Source organism: Schistocerca piceifrons, chromosome X (genome assembly GCF_021461385.2).
Source record: "Schistocerca piceifrons isolate TAMUIC-IGC-003096 chromosome X, iqSchPice1.1, whole genome shotgun sequence".
Classification (NCBI taxonomy): domain Eukaryota; kingdom Metazoa; phylum Arthropoda; class Insecta; order Orthoptera; family Acrididae; genus Schistocerca; species Schistocerca piceifrons.
The window spans coordinates 78,531,529-78,551,293 of NC_060149.1; the positions used below are offsets into that span (position 1 = coordinate 78,531,529).

At 38.3% G+C, this 19,765-nt stretch overlaps 1 protein-coding gene across 5 annotated transcripts in view; it reads right to left on the reverse strand.

Moving 5' to 3' along the window:
• LOC124721180 (serine/threonine-protein kinase stk11-like) overlaps nucleotides 1-19,765 on the reverse strand; it is a 127,020-nt gene that overhangs the window by 22,584 nt on the left and 84,671 nt on the right. For 2 of the 5 annotated variants that reach the window (XM_047246016.1, XM_047246015.1), the window contains exons 7-8: nucleotides 17,102-17,322; nucleotides 4,705-4,878 (exon numbers count right to left, since the gene is read on the reverse strand). In XM_047246016.1, the coding sequence (XP_047101972.1) occupies nucleotides 4,834-4,878; nucleotides 17,102-17,322 (266 nt within the window). In that variant the 3' untranslated portion in view covers nucleotides 4,705-4,833. Of the gene's footprint in view, nucleotides 1-4,703; nucleotides 4,879-17,101; nucleotides 17,323-19,765 lie in introns of those variants that run through there. The other 3 variants (XM_047246017.1, XR_007006288.1, XR_007006289.1) reach the window with 3 other exon arrangements.

Here is a 19,765-nt window from a genome sequence, read left to right on the forward strand (position 1 = left end):
TGGACAAAAGCAGTAATCACACCAATCTTTAAACACGGAAACAGAAAAGATTGTAACTACAGAGGTATCTCTTTAATCAGCGTTGTGGGTAAAATCTTCTTAGGTATTGTTGAAAGGAAAGTGCGAGTATTAGTTGAGGACAAATTAGACGAAAATCAGGGTGGGTTTAGGCCTCTTAGACGTTGTCAGGACCAGCTCTTTAGCTTACGACAAATAATGGCGAAGTGTTATGAGTGGAACAGGGAATTGTATCTATGCTTTATAGATCTAGAAAAGGCATATGACCGGGTTCCTAGGAGGAAGTTATTGTATGTTCTACGAGATTATGGAATAGGAGGCAAGCTTTTGCAAGCAATTAAAGGCCTTTACATAGATAGTCAGGCAGCACTTAAGAGTTGACGGTAAATTGAGTTCATGGTTCAGAGTAGTTTCAGGGGTAAGACAAGGCTGCAACCTGTCTCCACTGTTGATCATATTATTTATGGATCATATGTTGAAAACAATAGACTGGCTGGGTGAGATTAAGATATGTGAACACAAAATAAGCAGTCTCACATATGCGGACGACTTAGTTGTGATGGCAGATTCGATTGAAAGTTTGCAAAGTAATATTTCAGAGCTAGATCAGAAATGTAAGGACTATGGTATGAAGATTAGCATCTCCAAAACGAAAGTAATGTCAGGGGGAAAGAGATATAAACAGATTGAGTGCCAAATAGGAGGAACAAAGTTAGAACAGGTGGATGGTTTCAAGTACTTAGGATGCATATTCTCACAGGATGGCAACATAGTGAGAGAACTGGAAGCAAGGTGTAGCAAAGCTAATGCAGTGAGTGCTCAGCTACAATCTGCTCTCTTCTGCAAGAAGGAAGTCAGTACCAAGACTAAGTTATCTGTGCACCGTTCAATCTTTCGACCAACTTTGTTGTATGGGAGAGAAAGCTGGGTGGATTCAGGTTACCTTATCAATAGGGTTGAGGTTACGGATATGAAAGTAGCTAGGATGATTGCAGGTACTAGTAGATGGGAACAATGGCAGGAGGGTATCCACAATGAGGAAATCAAAGAAAAACTGGGAATGAACTCTATAGATGTAGCAGTCAGGGCAAACAGGCTTAGATGGTGGGGTCATGTTACACACATGGGAGAAGCAAGGTTACCCAAGAGACTCATGGGTTCTGCAGTAGACAGTAGGAGGAGTTGGGGTAGACCAAGGAGAAGGTACCTGGACTCAGTTAAGAATGATTTTGAAGTAATAGGCTTAACATCAGAAGAGGCACCAATGTTAGCACTGAACAGGGGATTATGGAGGAATTTTATAAGGAGGACTATGCTCCGGACTGAACGCTGAAAGGCATAATCAGTCTTAAATGATGATGATTATATATGTCATGTTCTATAGTACCAAATTGAGGACGAAGACTCCACGGTCATGTAACAAGCCAGTACATGAAATTATAACAGAATAGTAATAACGGATAAAATGAAACGTATGTGAATCCTATGCAGATGACAAGCCTTAAGTTAAAATAAACTTAAACAAGAACATAACAAATTTTTTGAGGAGTTCCTCAAAAGAATATAAGGAGTGAGCTATGAGGAAACTCTTCAGTTTTGACTTAAAGTGTGTGGATTACCACTAAAATTTTTGAATTCTTGTGGCACCTTATTGAAAACGAATGCAGCAGAATACTGCATGCTTTCCTGGACATGAGTCAAGGAGGTGCATTCCAAATGAAGACTGGGTTTCCCACCTAGTATTAACTGAATGAAAGCTGATAGCTCCTTTGAATAAGTCTATATTGTTAACAACAAACAGCATTCAAGAAAATAGGTATTGGAGAGGTCAGTATCAGAATTCCCAGTTTACTGAATGTGGGTGAACAAAAGGTTCATGAACTGGCACCGCATATTGCTGAAACTGCCTGTTTCTGACTCAAAAATACCCTTTTTGAATCAGAAGTTACCCAAAAAATAGTGCCTTACATCATAATTGAATGGAAATATGCAATGTAGACTACTTTTTGTGGTGAGCTATCACTTATTTTCGATATTGTTCTAATGGTCAGTAAAGCAGTATTTAGTTTTTGAACGAGATCCTGAACATGGGACTTCCATGACAGCTTAGTATCTATCTTAACATCTGTGAATCTGAACTGTTCTGTCTCACTAATCATATGCCCATTCTGTGTAATCAAGCAGTAATATTTTGTTGAATTGTGTGTTATAAACTGTAAAAACTGAGTCTTACTGTGACTTAGCATCAATTTATTTTCTAGAAGCCATGAACTTCTGTCTTGAACTGCATTATTTGAAACTGTGTCAATATTGCAGAATGGTTCAAATGGCTCTGAGCACTATGGGACTTAACACCTGGGGTTATCAGTCCCCTAGAACTTAGAACTACTTAAACCTAACTAACCTCAGGACATCACACACATCCATGCCTGAGGCAGGATTTGAACCTGCGACCGTAGCGGTTGCACAGTTCCAGACTGAAGCACCTAGAACCACTCAGCCACACCGGCCGGCATCAATATTGCACACAACATCCTTCACTGCCAAGCTGGCATCATCAGCAAATAGAAATATTTTAGAATGATCTGTAATACTAGAAGGCCTATCATTTATATAAATAACAAACAATGGCAGCTCAGCACTGAGCCCTAGGACAATCCCCCCCCAACTGTTCCCAATTAGGACTGCATGTTGTAGCCATTCTCAACAATGCAGAGAATGACTTTCTGCTGTCTATTCTTAAAGTAAGAGGTGAACCAGTTGAGAACTAAACTCCTTATTCCATAATGGTCCAACTTTTGCAGCAATATTTTGTGATCAACACAATCAAAAGCCTTAGTTAAGTCGAAGAAGACACTCAGCATTCACAACCTTTTATTTAATCCATACAGAGCCTCACAGAGAAAAGAGAATGTAGCATTTTCAGTTGTTAAACCACTTCTGAATCCAAACTACATGTTTGATAGCAAATTATGTGAACTGAAATGATCAGTTACCCTTGTATATACAAACTTTTTAATAACTTTAGCAAACACTGATGCCACAGAAATAGGTCTAAAATTGTCTACATTACCCTTTTCCCCTATTTCATAAAGTGGCTTCACTACTGAGTAGAACAGAACAAATGAATTCACTGCAACCCAATGGTAACTCCCAGCTGCTATGGCCTGTTGTCTCTTCCAGTGTGAAAGTGCCGCTGTTGCAGAAGTACTCTGGCTGGCAGACTCCAATAAATACCACCCCCCCCCCCCCCCCACCCCCCCGACACAAAAACAGATCCTCAACCGCAGATGAGCTTAGTTATTCTCAGTTGCTTGCTGACTTTTCTGTACATGACCTATTGAGGTGTGTACATGATGCCAACCACCACTGTCTCTGTCAGCTGCTGACTTTCTGATGGCGATTGCTGCAATGCCAGATGAAGTGTCCAATTATCTACCAAGGACTTCATCTCCAGTAGCGGCAGGCAACGCCTGAGCTAAGGATCATATGCAGACAACTTAGTCTGTTCATACTGTGGGGTCTCTCTCTGGGTGCCTAATTCCTGCTGACTGCCACCTTTCTAGTGGGACACCTGTTCCAGACTGAGCTGGTGGCAGCCCAGTCTGTCACTGTGCACCATTTCCTAGAGGCTTGCATTAACACTGATCAGCACCTAGGATGGGCATACATCTTTGTCATCGACATGGGGGGGGTTATGGTTTGTGTACTCTCCTACCCTGCATTGTATTCCAAGGTCCAAGGCAAACCAGCAACCTGGACAGGGCTGTCATAACTGGTTGCAGTGCACTGCCTCTGCCAGCTACGGCTATCCTGCTGACTCCAGTGGGTGGTGCTGCTTATCCAGGTGTGTGCCCAGGAGTACCTAATAACGAAGGTTCTGTGAATTCTGTGGCCCACTGCGGCATCCCAGGAGTGATGGCCTTGCTCCAGTGGCTGCCATACCTCTGTGTCTAACATTAGTAAGTCTAATTGAACTACGGATTTCTTAATAGTGGTCCACTGTCTGCTTCTAGTCACCACCACCACTCTCAACCCATGTTCCAGCAAAGGAGGTGGTATTACCTCCTGGTCCTCCACAGCAGTTTCCTCTGACACAGTAGAGGCCACCACATCCCTGGCCTTCAAAGTATTACAAGAATGCAGTTTCTGAGAAAATGAGGATAACTTTGCATAAATATTAATAATTTCACTCTAGACCGAACTTAAAACAAATCAAGTTCTAGTTTGCTGGAGATAATTTATGGTATTATTTAGTCATCAGTTACGTTTTTCATTATCTGTATGGTTTTTCAGGTTGCTGCTTGGAAATCTAATGTATCTCAGTACAACACCCAGTGAGAATAATATACGACACAGCACGTCACTTTATCATTAGAAATACTACTTACCACAGAACACATATGTTATGGACATTTAAAGCACTTTCCGCGTTAGCTCAACTTCTTCTTACAGCTTAATTAGATCATCTTCTGGATGTGATGAAATCCATGATTACATTTAAAATTAAGAAAGTACAACAGAATAGAAGGAATTTTATGCGCACACATTTAATAATCATTGACACCATCATTAATCGCATTGAAGGCAATCAGAAGCACAGCTGATCAATATTTCAATAGTTTTGGTTAAATATAGACAGTTCAAATGTCTCACATATGCATACATAGATCCATACTACTTACGAATAGAAGAGGTGCTACGACTGCTTACAAGTGGGAAATTTTTTTACACTAATACACGAGATTGGTCGTCTCCAGCGCCGTTTACTTCCACCGCTACCAGCATGTGGATGAGAGTCTGATGCATTCAGTCTCAACTGTCCTTGTGTCTCTTGCTGCTGCTGCTGCTTTCGTTCCTCTACAAAAAGAACACTTTTATGTATGATAAATAACTGTTTGTTAATGACATATTAAAACACGCAAGACTGAGGTACAGTAGACTGCACACAATACATAAAATTAATTTCAAGTATCTACTTTTCAAAAACATGGAAATTCATACATTTTCAATTAGTATATTTTTACAGTATTGGAATACCTTTTCTTTAGTAAACTGTATTATATATATGTGATAACACTGCATACAGTGAGGGGATTCCAAATTTTAGAACAATTTTATAGCACAAAACATTGTAGCTTGCCAGACCTCAGATATATACATTTACTTGCACCACACACAAAATTAGCAAGCAACAACATGAAAAATATTATTTGTTTTGATGGGCAATAGTAATGTCTCTGCAAGATAAAATGAACATTCCAATAACATACAGAAGTTAATACAAAATACATTTAATAATAGTTACTAAAACTCACATGCATGTCTGCATCTTTCACCATTCCACTGGTTAATAATTAAAAATAAAGGATATAAATAGAGCAGATGAGACCTTGATAAATACTGCACCATAACAAGCTCCCACGGGATTTCAAGTGCTCTATTAGCAGTATCTGTGTTCAGAATAATTTTTAAAATTGCACCATGTGCTTAAATAGCAATGGATACCTGCACTGACTAATATGAAATCGAATAACAGTATCTGTGATACCAAGCTACTGCTTACCATGGTAACTGTTCTGAGGAGGATACAAACCAAAGTACTGAACTGATCATTTACTATATTCAGAAAGTATCTGATTCAATACTAAATTATTGTTGAAAGACAACACATTTCTAGAAGGTATTTCACTCTAGATTTTTGGTAAGACTGATGATCACTTCCACAAATAGAGGATAGTAAATTATTCCAGATAAACCATCAGGAGCATACACGGTAATTACAGGTACAGTTGAGGCCAATGCCTCTGGTCATTCATGAACTTAACTATCACTAGCAAATTATATCTGCTAGCTCATAATTTAAGCAGATAATTCTTTTCTTTTCAAGAAAGTTATGCCAAGAGGAAATCTGTTGACTGTTCATATCGATAAAAGTCACCCAGCGATTAGTCTGGCAGCTTTATTTTTAAAATGATGCAGCCAGTAACTACAGGAGTAATAGAACCATAGCTGTACCCAAACAAGCCACACACATTTACAAAAGTAACAAAGAGCAGGGATATGATATCAAAAGCATTTACAGTGTTAGTAAGACACAGTAACACACATCAGTTTCTACAACTCTGTATAATGATGAAATACTGCTTGTATGCAAAAGATTGCTTCCAAAAACTTTTGTGACTAATACCAGAATGCTATTTACATGGTGGGATTCCTATAATACACAGTTAAAAGAGGATATTTAGTGTTTATATGGATATACCACACATACAATCACAAAGTTGTTGGTTACCTACATTTCAAAAGGAAATGATTTGGCTCATTCTTTTAACAAGGATGTCGGCTGTCAAGTTGTATAACTAATGTTACTAGTTCTCAACTGTGTTCCTAATTAGCAGTTTAGTAGTTTTCAGGTAGTACCCTGATAGTGACAGAAACATGAGGGCTTTTCCAGCTTTGCCGTTAAAACTTGTTAAGTCAATGCACTTTTAAAGTTGTATAACTAGCAACTGTACCTGATGAGCAATGCAGTAAACAACACTGACAGTTTCTTATGCCGGATGATTCACTATTCATGGCAATGACACAAAGATATTTATATTTACAACAGTTTCTCACAGTAAAAACAGTCAGACTGCTACTGTGGCACTTCTCTTCAGGATCCACATTTGTGCAAAAATAGCCCACTGCTGCACAGGTGAGAAAGTTGAAAAATGTTTTTCTAATTTGCAGCCGGTGTTCTTACACATTGTTAATGGCAACTTTGCCTATTAATACTTTCAATTTCCACATAAAAGCTTGCTATTCACCACAAGTTTACAATATGGCTGACTTGATGAATGTACACCATAGCTTGTCTCAAATTTCTTACTGCTGTGTCCGTATTGTATATACAGACAAGACATACTCTTAACATTCTATGGAGATAAGAGTTCACTCAAATGGCTGTAATGATATGTTGAATTGTGCTAGCAATATGATCCATCCTATTTTAGTTGTTTTCATGGTGTTCAAGGTACTCTTCTTGAAAATCCATTTTGACACATCACTGTCAGAGCTTTTTTAATGAGTAGAGGTGTAGGATTGAACTGGTGATCAGACTGTAGGACTGGATTTTGAAATTTGCAAGTCATTAAACATCAAGCCTTCCACAATGGTAGAAATATTTCCAGTACAACAATGAAGCACCAAAGTGGTTGGGAAAAAAGGAATACATGAATGGTTGGGATTACATCAACTGTAGGCCACACTGCGAATATTATTATGGAGTAAGATGACAATCTCATTACCAATATGAGATTTTCACTGTAGACTTGATACTGCAGTCTAAATTCCCTGGGTACTGCTGGTTGGCATTCTGCTTTTCCAAAACAGTGTCTGTTGATGGACTGTAAATATGATGAGCAACTGGCCTGTAAAACCCTTCCACAATCAACCCACTGCTCAGGTCTATCACGGTGTACCTCTAACATTCTTGATGCAAATAAATTCATAATCACTTTTCAATCAGACTAGATGTGCTTCATCCCATAGATCCATATTGAGCAGATCCTCAGGGATGCAGAACATGTCATAAAAGAATACATGTTTAGAAACTATAAAGATTTTGTGATGGATATGACTTATCTTGATGAAAGGGAGGAGGGAGGGGCATATTCACATTATTGAAAGTATTTTTAATGACATTAAACATCAAACACTCTCTGAACTTTCTGCAAAATTATATTTCTTTACAGAAGATACAAAAATTATGACATGTAGAGTGTTTACAAAGGAAAGTATTAAATTTTTTTGTCACGCAAAAAGAGTTATATTTAACAAAAAATGAAAACTTTTTGTGTGAAGTTACATTTACCTGCAGGTAAATAATAAAGTATAATTTACAATTGTAATCCAATATTTGCATAAATAAAACTTCATTTAACAGAGGGTAAAAAGGAAATTGAGTTTGGTCATCTATGTTACTATCCTGACCCATTTGCAGATTTCCCTTTCTGACAGCTTCCACAGACAATATAAATTGATTTTCAATACTTCACCGAATTTAAAAATTTAATATGCTGTCATACTCTATTTATTAGGCGACATAATCTTACATTGGATGTTTTCACAATCAAGCAAGTATTACAGGGAGAAACTGTGTATTTATCTCAAGACAAGGTATATGATGGTGCGCAAATGCCCGGACTTTATTCATCCTGTACTACAATGAACTTTACACATAATTTCAAACCATTTTGAAACTTTTTCTGACTGGCCCTCCACCCCCACACACAAAATGATGAAAGGAAAAATGTTTATCACTTATTACATTTCCATCATTCACACAGAGAAATGGCAGCATCAGGTGTAATGTTTTAATTTACCACTTCTTTAGTACTAATTTAATTCACAACACACTTGACATTCAGTATCTCAATGAATATACCTGCAAAATTGGATCACCGCACAATGCACCCTACAGGAGATATGACGTCATAAACACTGAAATGTGTGAAAAACTAGCTTTTGCTTAAAATGGAGAACCAGTTATCCAGTTTACATTCATCCAGTGTTTTACAATGAGAACAATTATTGACTTCTAACAAACTTTCAGAGTAATTGCAAACCTTTCCTAAACTTCAGAATGAGATTTTCACTCTGCAGCGGAGTGTGCGCTGATATGAAACTTCCTGGCAGATTAAAACTGTGTGCCCGACCGAGACTCGAACTCGGGACCTTTGCCTTTCGCGGGCAAGCACTTGCCCGCGAAAGGCAAAGGTCCCGAGTTCGAGTCTCGGTCGGGCACACAGTTTTAATCTGCCAGGAAGTTTCTTTCCTAAACTTTTTCTCACTTACATGCTTAATGCAAATATTTAACACATTAACTAATTTGTAGCCAGATGTTGTACATGTTGTATGTGTGGAAGTTCAATTCTGTAAAGAATCAGGGGTTTACTGGTTTCATACAAAGCTGGCACTCAGTGTAATATGTTTATGTTTTTTGATTTCCAGTATTTCCAGTAGGGTCATCTTTCTAGTTTTCTTAAAAGAATGTAAAATCTCATAGTCTACATCAAATGGATGGTTTTCTGATAAAAGGTGTAGACTGCAAAAATTACAATAGGAATTAAGATGGATGATAATGGAAACAACTTAAATAAATTCTTACTGAAAGAGTTTTAAAGAAAACCTGCATTAAAATCACCAACAACCCGTATTTCCTTTTTTATTTACTTACTGCAAATTAGGACAAGAGAACATCAAAGTGACTTATGAACAGATTAAGATTACCCACAGGTGCTTGGTATACTGTTACTATTATGAAGGATTTATTCTGAATTTATACTTCTGTTGCACACACTTCCATTTGCTGCTCCAACCAACATTTATAAATGTCTATGTTCTTAAATTCATAACAGTTCCTGATGTATGTGGCAACTACTCCTTTCTCCATTTCCACTCTACAAAAGTGAGATGCTGACCAAAATCCTACAACACCTAACATAGCTATACCAGTGATCACATGATGTGCAGAGGGGCAGGTTATGTCAACTGTGTACAAATGGGCAAACATGTGATTCCATGATTGATCTATGGATTTAAACAAACACGCATAACTGACAATCAGAACTCACAAAAGGGTCAATGTGGAACAGTAATACACATTGCTTTTCAAATAGTCAACCTTTACCATCGGTTTTTGGTGAATGGTCCACTCTTTATCATATAAACAATGATAATTCATTTAACTGGACACACAACAAACATATCTTCAGTGTGTACATATTAACTTGTGTGCACATCACACTTGCAAATGAGACACGAAACAACTAAAGACTTACCAATCTACACGCCACTGAGATCTAATTACTGTTTATTTTAATTGGCATTAACTCAAACCCCCAATAATAACGTATATTATCAAACCTACAAGTCCTGTGTACTTACCTTGTAGTCATTTATTGTCCAGGGTGCAAATCTATGGCTTCACATGTATATTTGAGGCAATATTTCAGCTTTATAAATGTAAGACAACAACTTCAAATACTCTTGGTTTATTACTGTCCTGTATGTAAACTATCTGAGATCAATGCATTGAATGACTGAAGTATCCTGGCTGTTGACTCGGTAAGTAAGTGTCGCCATCTTTACCATATGCAAAAACAATGTGAGACCATCTTGGAAACATACGCACATCTATCGTTTGCTAAAGCATCTGCCAAGACTTTCAAGACTTTTACTACAACTATCCATGCAAGTGCCACCGAAAAAAAAACACCCCTCCCTTTCAGTTGAGGGTTCTTCTTTCAGTCTAGTAACTAGAGACATCATTCCCATGTCATTAGACAAGCCCTACGTCAGAATTATAATGTGTCTTGTGACAAATCAAGTACTGTGTAAATTTAAGATGTGTTGATGAGTCATAATACACATAGCTCAGTTCATGCAAATGACTGTGGATATATCTCACAAATTGTCAGTTCTGGTTGCATGCAAATTGTGTTTATAAAGGTTTGATTGAAACAAGTTGAAAAGGGGGTGGAAAGCATTAAAACCATATACAAAAACATAAATCACTAGAAAAATGCCAAAATAAAAATCTAAGTGTTACCATAATGTAATCAAACAATTATGTCTGATGAGAGGATTACAAAACTGTAATTGGGTTTCATCACAACAAAGTATTATGAAAGTTACTGATATGTCCTTATTGACATTTTAATTAATTAACAGTAATTAATCTTTTAAGTGAAACTAGTTATCAGAAGCGAGGTATTTTGACTACCTGACTGAAATACATCAATTGTTTTGAAAGGATTCTTTAGAAAAGTGTTAAAATTAAGATGAGCAGTGTTCTCAGTCAGGCTTTGCAGGATTAATCGATGGAAGCGATCAACCACAAAACATATGCTCTTGTGAATAAGAGATGGTTATGACTTCCAAAAGATGTTAGTAAAGCTGGGGATTATTTCTAAATGTGAAACCAAATATGAAAACTTTATCCACATGAAAAAAGTTGATAGAGCAAATATAAGTAAAAGTATTAATATGAAAAGTGGCAGATATTTAAAGGAATTTTGTGAAGTGGCCAAAAGTGTGTCATGTTACATTAGAATCAGCTTTCATTACATAGAATTTTGATTACGATGAACAAAGTGGTATTCAACTGAAGCAATCAAATTTGGAATGGATTGATTGGTTGCGGTCAATTTTATTTGTGAAAGGCATGGCAAGTTGAATAGAATTATATCACACCATGCAAACTGGGATCATAAAACTGAAGAAAACAGTCTCCATCCGCTTTCTATGACTTATGTGCAAAACATTTCAAAATATTAAGTGCTTTGATGGAAACAGTTCGAGTCCCTGGCTGTGATTTAAATTCCTGGTCAAATGGTAAACACAGAGACCTCATAGAATCTCCAATTTGAAATTTTGTCTCTTAATTGCAGTTCAAGATCAATAAAAACAAGATGGTAACAGTTAAAAAACAGGCAAAGATTTTCTGTTGAATACTTAAAATCAGTTTTTAGTGGCCATTTTTATAGCCTCCTAGTAATCATCTGCAAGACACAGTTGAACTAAAAATCCACAACCAAAGACCACTGTACAGAGCCCTTAACTGTGAATGTAATACAATTAACAGTTACTAAAAATATGGTTGCACTTAAAAATGCTGCCTCAAGGGATACCATTCAGGGACACTAGTTGCTCTTATTAAAAGATCTGATAGGATATTGCTGACTTCGATGTCTAAAGCAGCTTGAGTAGAGGAAGGAGGACATGCTGAGAATCCCCATGAGAGAAGCTGCTTGAGGACAATATGCCTCTGAATAGTATCATAGCACTGCACGAGGAAAAAGATACATGCTAGGTGTTACTCGTATGCAAATGCAGGCTCTACTACTGCCTTCAGCCAGTATAGATTATCAACAGTGGAGTAGTACCTCCTGAACACGCACCCAAAATGAGCAAAGAACTGCTTTGATTCCAGCATCCAGACAAGGTAGTTGTTTACTATCTGTTCTGAGGTCTGCCCCACAGAGCTGGCGAGCGTAACACTATGATAACTCTTCGGGCACATATGGTCCTTCCCAGTCTTAGGAAATTGGCAACTTCAACTTCCACAAAGAAAGAGAACAGATGTAAACTTTAAAATTGGCTTGTCAACTACCATTTGGTAGTGACGCAATGTGGGCTCCAGGCAGATGGTGGTAGCAATTTGAATGAATCACTGTCCAATCTGTGCAATATCTCTCTTGCTGGTCATAAGGATCACATTCTTCAATACAGTATTAATTAGATATCTATCCCTGAAATCTTCCTGAATTCCCACACATATGTTTGTTTAGTGGAAAGGTTAATGGAGTTCAAGATCTATTGGCACTTCTCCAATGGCTCTGCTTAATGACAGATTTATGACCTTGCCACACTAGAAAGGCTATGACGTTCTCACCAGAAGGTCAGCTCAACAATCTTCACAAGGCTAGTTGCCCATCCCCGATCTATTTATTCCACTGAGAGACAAGTGGTCTTCGCAACTGTTCAGAAGACTGGCATAAATGCAACGGTGATGCAGTGGATTATGACAGTAATGTGATCTGATCTGCACATTCAAAGATACTGTCCGTGTTCAAACACGATCCACTGCTGTAAAGCATCCAGTTAGCCTAATGGAGCATCCTTTATTTTAGGCATCTAAGTCTGGTATATGCATCCAAATCAAGATGTAGTGCAACAACTTGAGTTAAGAATGACAGAAAACGATCCCATAGCAGCTCCTATGAGGGTATTTGCCCTGTGTTCAAAAGCCATAGATTATATTTCTGAGAGGCTCTCGACAGCTCAATCTTAGGGTCAGGTGGTAGTGGAGCCACATAGCACCCCATGTGTGTAAAAAAGCCCATGTGGAGGAATGGGCTGGAACTTGTGAGATAAAGTTGTGGAGTGACTCACTGTATAGACCATTTGGTGAGGGTTACATTTTGGCAGTTTACACAGAAGACACACAGGCACACATTTCTACAGAAAGCGTTTCATTTTTAAGGTGCTTCAAAGACAAAGGTACATGCCATATGCTGCAAAGCTTTTCGAAAATAAAAATGTGGGACTTTTCAAAAGATCATGCAGTACCGATGGTGTCTTCCTCAACTGCACACAGTGTACCGCTCAAATCTCTGCAGGAGACAATACATTTAGACCTCCCGCCAGTGAGCCTCCCCAAGCCCTGACCCCTCCAGCATTCACCATCTCTGAGTGGTGCAATGGATGTGACCAGAGAATCTCATCTTCACATCACTCATTGCATTCAACCATTCCTATGGCAAACCTTTTTTTGACGCCACACACCGAGCTCTGCCCCAGATCACTGAAGACTTTAAGTGAGAATATGTTGTATACCATAATGCTACTACTCTTAACAGCCAGCCAGTGTACCAGTTTGTATAAGGGACAATTCCAAAAGAGAGCTATCACAGCACCACAGAAGGGTTCATACCATTCACAAAGTTATGTATTTCATATGTTTCAACTTGTAAAAATTGTAAATAAATGTGTTCATATTTTATTCACTTTATAAATATCCAGTGTGTTATGCTACCTCCTGAACTGTGCACACAACAGACATTCCTAGTGATGAGACAGGTTTGCTGCGCGATTCCATGACAGCAGTCAGCACAGTGAAAAATAACTACATTTTCTTTCCTAGAATTATTATATACTGAAGTGCTTCTAAATAGTACATAAAATGGCAACTTCTGGAGAGAAACCATTCACTGTCCTTATTCAGCTGAGAGCAAGCATTACCAGACTAGTGGAAGCACATGAAGCTCAACAACAAACTACTACTGAAGCACAGAAGACAGGTGGCCTGGTGCAGCTAGAACAACAATTTTTCAGCCTACAAAATGTCAAGTGAGACAAGAGATTCTTTCTTTTTCTCATAAGTATCTCCTTTTTGTGTAGAAGGCTGTTACATCAGTTACAGTCCCAAACGCTATCCTTTGAAGACGTTAGGAAGTTGGACGAAATTTCAGATTCATGCAGTTGCTGCTCGTTTCAAATTTTTTCATATGCACTGCCATAGTAATCAAACCTACAAGCAATGGATGGCTGAACTAACTGTGCCTGACTAGGAACTGTAAATTTAACTTTGCTTGTGAAACTTCTTTTCAAGACAAAATGCTTCACAATGCCATTATTCAGAACCTTGCTGACAACAGATTATAGGCTAAGATTCTAAAGTATCTCAACTCTGGTCTCAATGATGTACTTAAAACAACTTAAGCTCAGGAAGTACAAGACTTCGCAGAGCAAGACTTTAATGTCCTTGTTGTTGCAACGCTGACCACGGATTGCACTCAATGGCCGCAGCTCCACATGGCTCACATTGTCAGACACTGCGGGCAGCAGAATAAACTGGGTGTGTGCTTCCCAGCCAGTTTCACTGCTAGTTCAAGCACTCCAATGTGTTGCGTGAACTGTTATCTAACACATAACCGCAAACACTGATTCTTCGGCCACACACAATGCCAGAACTGCCATTAATCAGGACATGCATACGAAGTGTGCCAGCAAAGGAAACACAAGGTAAAATCCGTTTCACACACAGCTAGAATTGATAAAATGAAAATAAATATGCTTTCTCATTCTGAATCTATCTGTTCCTCCTGGCCATCTATGCAAAAACCATGGACAAAAGTGTAAGAATCGTAAAGTGAGATGCACAGTGCAAAACTTGGCTCATTCCAATCAGTTCTCCACTTATAACAAACAGCTAAATGCTCCATCAATCACAAACTGGGCAAAGACTGTCCTTTAATAGTCAGAACTGACAGTAACAATCAGAAGACAAATGGCAAACTGTTCATCTCTTTACAGATTTGCAATCAATCCATATCATTTAAACTAGATACTGGTGCTTCAGTAACACTGATTAATCAAAATAATACAAGCAATTGGAGCACCCCATCACATCTACACCTCAAGAGCTAGACTGGCGAAAGTACCTCTGTTCTTGGGACACGCACTTTGCAAGAAAAATATAGAAGTAAGACTACATTAGCGCCGTTCACAGTAGCTGAATGCATGACAGCATTTATCAATTGTGTAAAAAATATGAACATTTGTTCAATGGCACATTGGAACACGCAAAGGATTTCCAAGCACACATTACATTCAACGGCAATGCACGACCATAGTTTTACTGTACATGTCCAATGCCTCACACCATTCACGAAGTTGATTCTGAACTCAACAGACTGGAATAAATCAGAGTTTTGAAGCCTATTTCTGCATGTCATTGGGCATCTCCTTTTCTGATCACAAGAAAACCAAGTGGGAAAACTAGCATAAAGTCTGACTTTAAAGCTACAGTTAGGGCTCAAACAGTTGTTGTTTATTTCCCACGTCCATCTATCGAGGAGCTTATGGATTGCCTAGTAAGTGGACAATTCTTTTCCAAAATTTATTTAGCTGATGCTAACTTTCAACTTCCCCTGGATAATGAAGGTGAAAAAAAAAAAAATAAAATAAAATAAAAAAGGGGGTGGTCAATATGCTCATAGCAATATCAATACCAGAACTTTCACTTCAGAAATGCATCTGTTCCTGTGTTGTTACAATGCTTTCTCAAAGAAGTAACATCGAAAGTTCAATACTGCTCAAATTATATGGATGACATCATTATGTCTGTACAAACGCTAGAATAGAATCTTAAAAACTTAGAATCTCTTTTTCAAGTTTTTACTGACAAGACTCGTGTAATTTACAAAAATGGAATATTTGAGACATCTCACTGGTGCCCATGATGCTTGTCTCCATCAACAAAATTTAGAGGCCATCTGGAGATTACCTTTTACTAACAATGTATGAGGACTACTAGATGTTCTTGGAAAACTAACTAACTACATTCAGTTCATTCCAAATGCAGAGCAAATTGCTACTCTTTTGCATCACCTTGAATCCACATATGTTCCTTTTCAATGGATTGGAGAACGCAAATATTCATTTCAAAAGTTGAAAAATGCATTGCTTAATCCCCATGTCTTATTCATTTTGAACTGCAATAACTGATAGTGCTCGCAGTTGATACATCACCACATGGAATAGGGGCAGTTGGAAACATTGAACACACCATAGCATTTACATCAGACACTGAACAAGGCCCAAGTCAACTACAGTCAGCTGGAAACGGAAGCCTTAGCCACCTCCTATGGCATGATGAAATTTCATCAACATCTGCATGGTAAAAAAAACTTTTTTCTCACAACTGGTCGTAAGCCAATGACTGCACTTTTTCATCCAGCATAAGATGTGCCTGATCTTAGGGCAAAGAAACTGCAATGTTGTCACCACTTCTTTCCAATTACCAGTATGAATTTCTTTGTCATTCGATGGCACAGCATGCTTACCTATAGGAACTTATACATATTGTAAATACATATGTTAATATTTTATCCATTTCATAGTGTCTCATGTCTTAAGATACCTTGTGAACTACAGACACAAGAGATCACATGTCATATTTCAATACACGGGTACATTTTTGTGATATGCCACACATTCTGTCACAGTTCATCGATTTACTAAGTGCTGCTCACTGAGAGCGATCCACCAAAGACTTTTTAGTGGGTTGGGTGTTATTGTTCCCAGACCAGAGAACTATAATAGAGTGTGGAGAAAAGGATACTATTACATTTAATGAATGGCTGGGGATATAAAGGTTGAGCCAAATGGAATTTTGTTTATCTGTACAAGCCATTGTACAACTGGATGCAGCAGGTAAACCAGGGATTGCCTGTTAATGACCATTTTGTCTGAACATCCATACATCCACTTGTTGTGTAGCACACTCAGAGATTGAGCTGCTTTTTAGAGACTGGGACAATGAGGCTAAAATCTCCTGACCTCTTAACACGCATATTTGCCCTGTAGCATGGTGGTTGCTGAAATGTACACAAAGCTTACAGTTACAGAAGACTGGTAGTTTTCACCACAGGATCCTTGGGTTAATCAAACCTGAACTCTGCCACCTGAAACTGCACTACAAATGAAACATCTGTAGCTTGCAGAATGCTATGCATACGTCAAGCATTACCTCCCATGAGTGACACGACGAACTGCGTTTACGTGTGAAAGAGAGGGTTTGGTTGCGAGCGGCGTTTGAATGGTGCGCACATCGTGACGTAGAAGCTGGCTGCGGTGCGGGCTGGGCTTGTGTGTGTGTATCAGCTGCTGGGCTGGAGCCGGATCCGTGCGTTAACTTGTGTTGGTCCCATACCCGCGCTGACTGCTGTCCGTCGGCTGGGCCACGCGTTTCTGTCAAAGTATGAAATAGACAGACGTGACGTCAGCTCAGCCGTTGAATGCACAATGGCAGCTAACTATTGTTCACGTTTGTGCTCAAACAAAGAAAACGGTTAACTATACAACGAAGGACGAAACGTCATATGAAAGATGGGAGCACCACGATTCTGCCAGTGTGCAGATATTATTTGTAATCATCTTGTATAAAAAGATACAGTATCGAGAAGTTTTCCTGCAACAGCCAATCAGCAAAGTATAATAATTTTTTCACTAATTACTGCACAATGAAGATCGGGCAACCAAATTATAGGTCTTGACGAGGTGCTCCGAGTGGTACTATCGTATTATTTATAGCATAATTAATTCAGAAGTGAGACGCATTTTAATTGCAATTTGATTAAATATTGATATAAAATCTACCGCAACAAGTATACATATGGCAAGGCAGTATGCATTGACGGAAGTTGGAACACACGATTTACAGCCATTATTCTGAAAAATTATAATTTTTATACTGTATGCTTCTTTTCTTTGTTTATAATTTTCGTCCATAGATAATGAGCTATTAGTAAACTCCGAGGGGGGGGGGGTGTAGGGCAACGAAAAGAGCAGTAAAAATCCGTTAAGGAAGTGGTGCCATATTAATAATTGTAATACTATTTAATGGCACAAAGAGAAAGAACTGTTTCTGAGCATTGCAATGAAGTTTGCAATTATTCAACTTTGATTATTGGGTGAACTTTTGCACGTACAATTTAAGATATTCATTTTAGGCTACAATTTCAGCAGGCAGCTCATGGCACAGTCAAATCATTCATAACTGCTCTGTATCAGAAGACATAAGCAAGGTTGGTGAGATCATGAACGTCATTAAGTGATGCATATGGGAATTTTGCACAGGGGGTGGACCAAGGCTATAAGAGGGCAGTGGCCATCATGATGAGGTCAGAGTTTGATGCAACCTGGTTAGGGTAGGAGCTGGGCTGGTCTGGGAGTGTACTGTGCGAGCTAGTTGAAGCAACATCTATGTAAGACTCAGTTGCGATTCCAGCTGCGCACACTTTAGGAAGATAAGGGTTTTACTGGTAATGCAGTAGCTGGACTTAGAAAACTCAGGGCCTAGTCAGGTGTCTGATTATTCTCTGGTAGGTGAGCGCCTGGACTTGTGATCCTTGTGTGATGTGAGTTTCGGACTCTGTTTCTGAATGTTGAAGTTGAACTTTGTCTCAGTTTTACCAGTGACGGACTCTGATGATTTTTACTACAAATCATGAATTACAATTTAGCATTGTGTGTCAGTCTGACTCTAATTAGGTGTGAGTTAGTCTGCGGTTTATTTTTCTTTAATGATTAGCATTGAACTTAGTTATGTTTTCCAACATTTTTCAATTTATTAAATATAAATAACTAGCTTATCTGTCGCTATATTGGAGCCTCGAGTCGTTTTTGACTATTTACTGAAATAGTTGGTTTATCAGTCTTTGAGTTTACGAGAACATTTTACAGACAAGAAACTGTTATTAGTGAAATTTGAAGTATTGTAGTTGCGGGTCACCATTTCACATCCTTTGCAAATGGAAAAACGCCTCGTGATTAATTTTCTTACTGGTTAATAGCATCAGGAGCATTTTATTTAATTATTTCAATTACTAATGCACTGAGGAAAGAGAAGATAAATTTATCATTCCCAGTGAAGACAATGAGTCGTCATATTTAATTTACAGCACAACATTTTCCCCCATACCACTGCGCTTATAAAAAAATGTACTGTTTGTGTAAATTTTATAAGGGAAGCATAATGAATTATTGCAATTTAGTCTACATATTACTTACCATGGCACAAAGAAATTTAGATACATACAGCAATAAAAAAAGCGTTTGACATCTTGTAGGCAGAAAGAATGCTAGGACATTCCTGCAAACTTATGGGTAGTACTTTCATCTTGGAAAAACACTCTTCAAATTGAAGCAGACTTGTCAAAAAAAGGCAATCTGCTGTCACAGTGCTAACTGCACTCATGGGGCTATTGTGACAAGGTGTGATGGCTGACCATTGAGGATATGTTGCACGTGACTCCTCTATTTTACATAAACACAAAAGTGCTCTGAGGGTGGTCTACTGTCAGTACATGTGCCATCATTCCTCTTCTAATCACACAATTTTCATGCTTTGTTCAAAGTATAATTTTTTTAAACAATAAGGTGTGTAAATTTATAGAAGCAGGCAACAACAACTGACATTTCTAGCTCTATTATCATTATTGGTATCAGTACCTAAATGTATTGCCAAGTATGGCACAAAGCTCTTCCAATAAACTCATCAAAAGGAAAACTTATGTGAAGAAACTAAAATTGCTAGCAGACAGAATGACTGGCCAGTCTCAGGACACAAAATTCTAAAATATGTTTTCCCTCAGGATCATAACAGGTGGACCCTCTCAGCTTGGGATGTGAG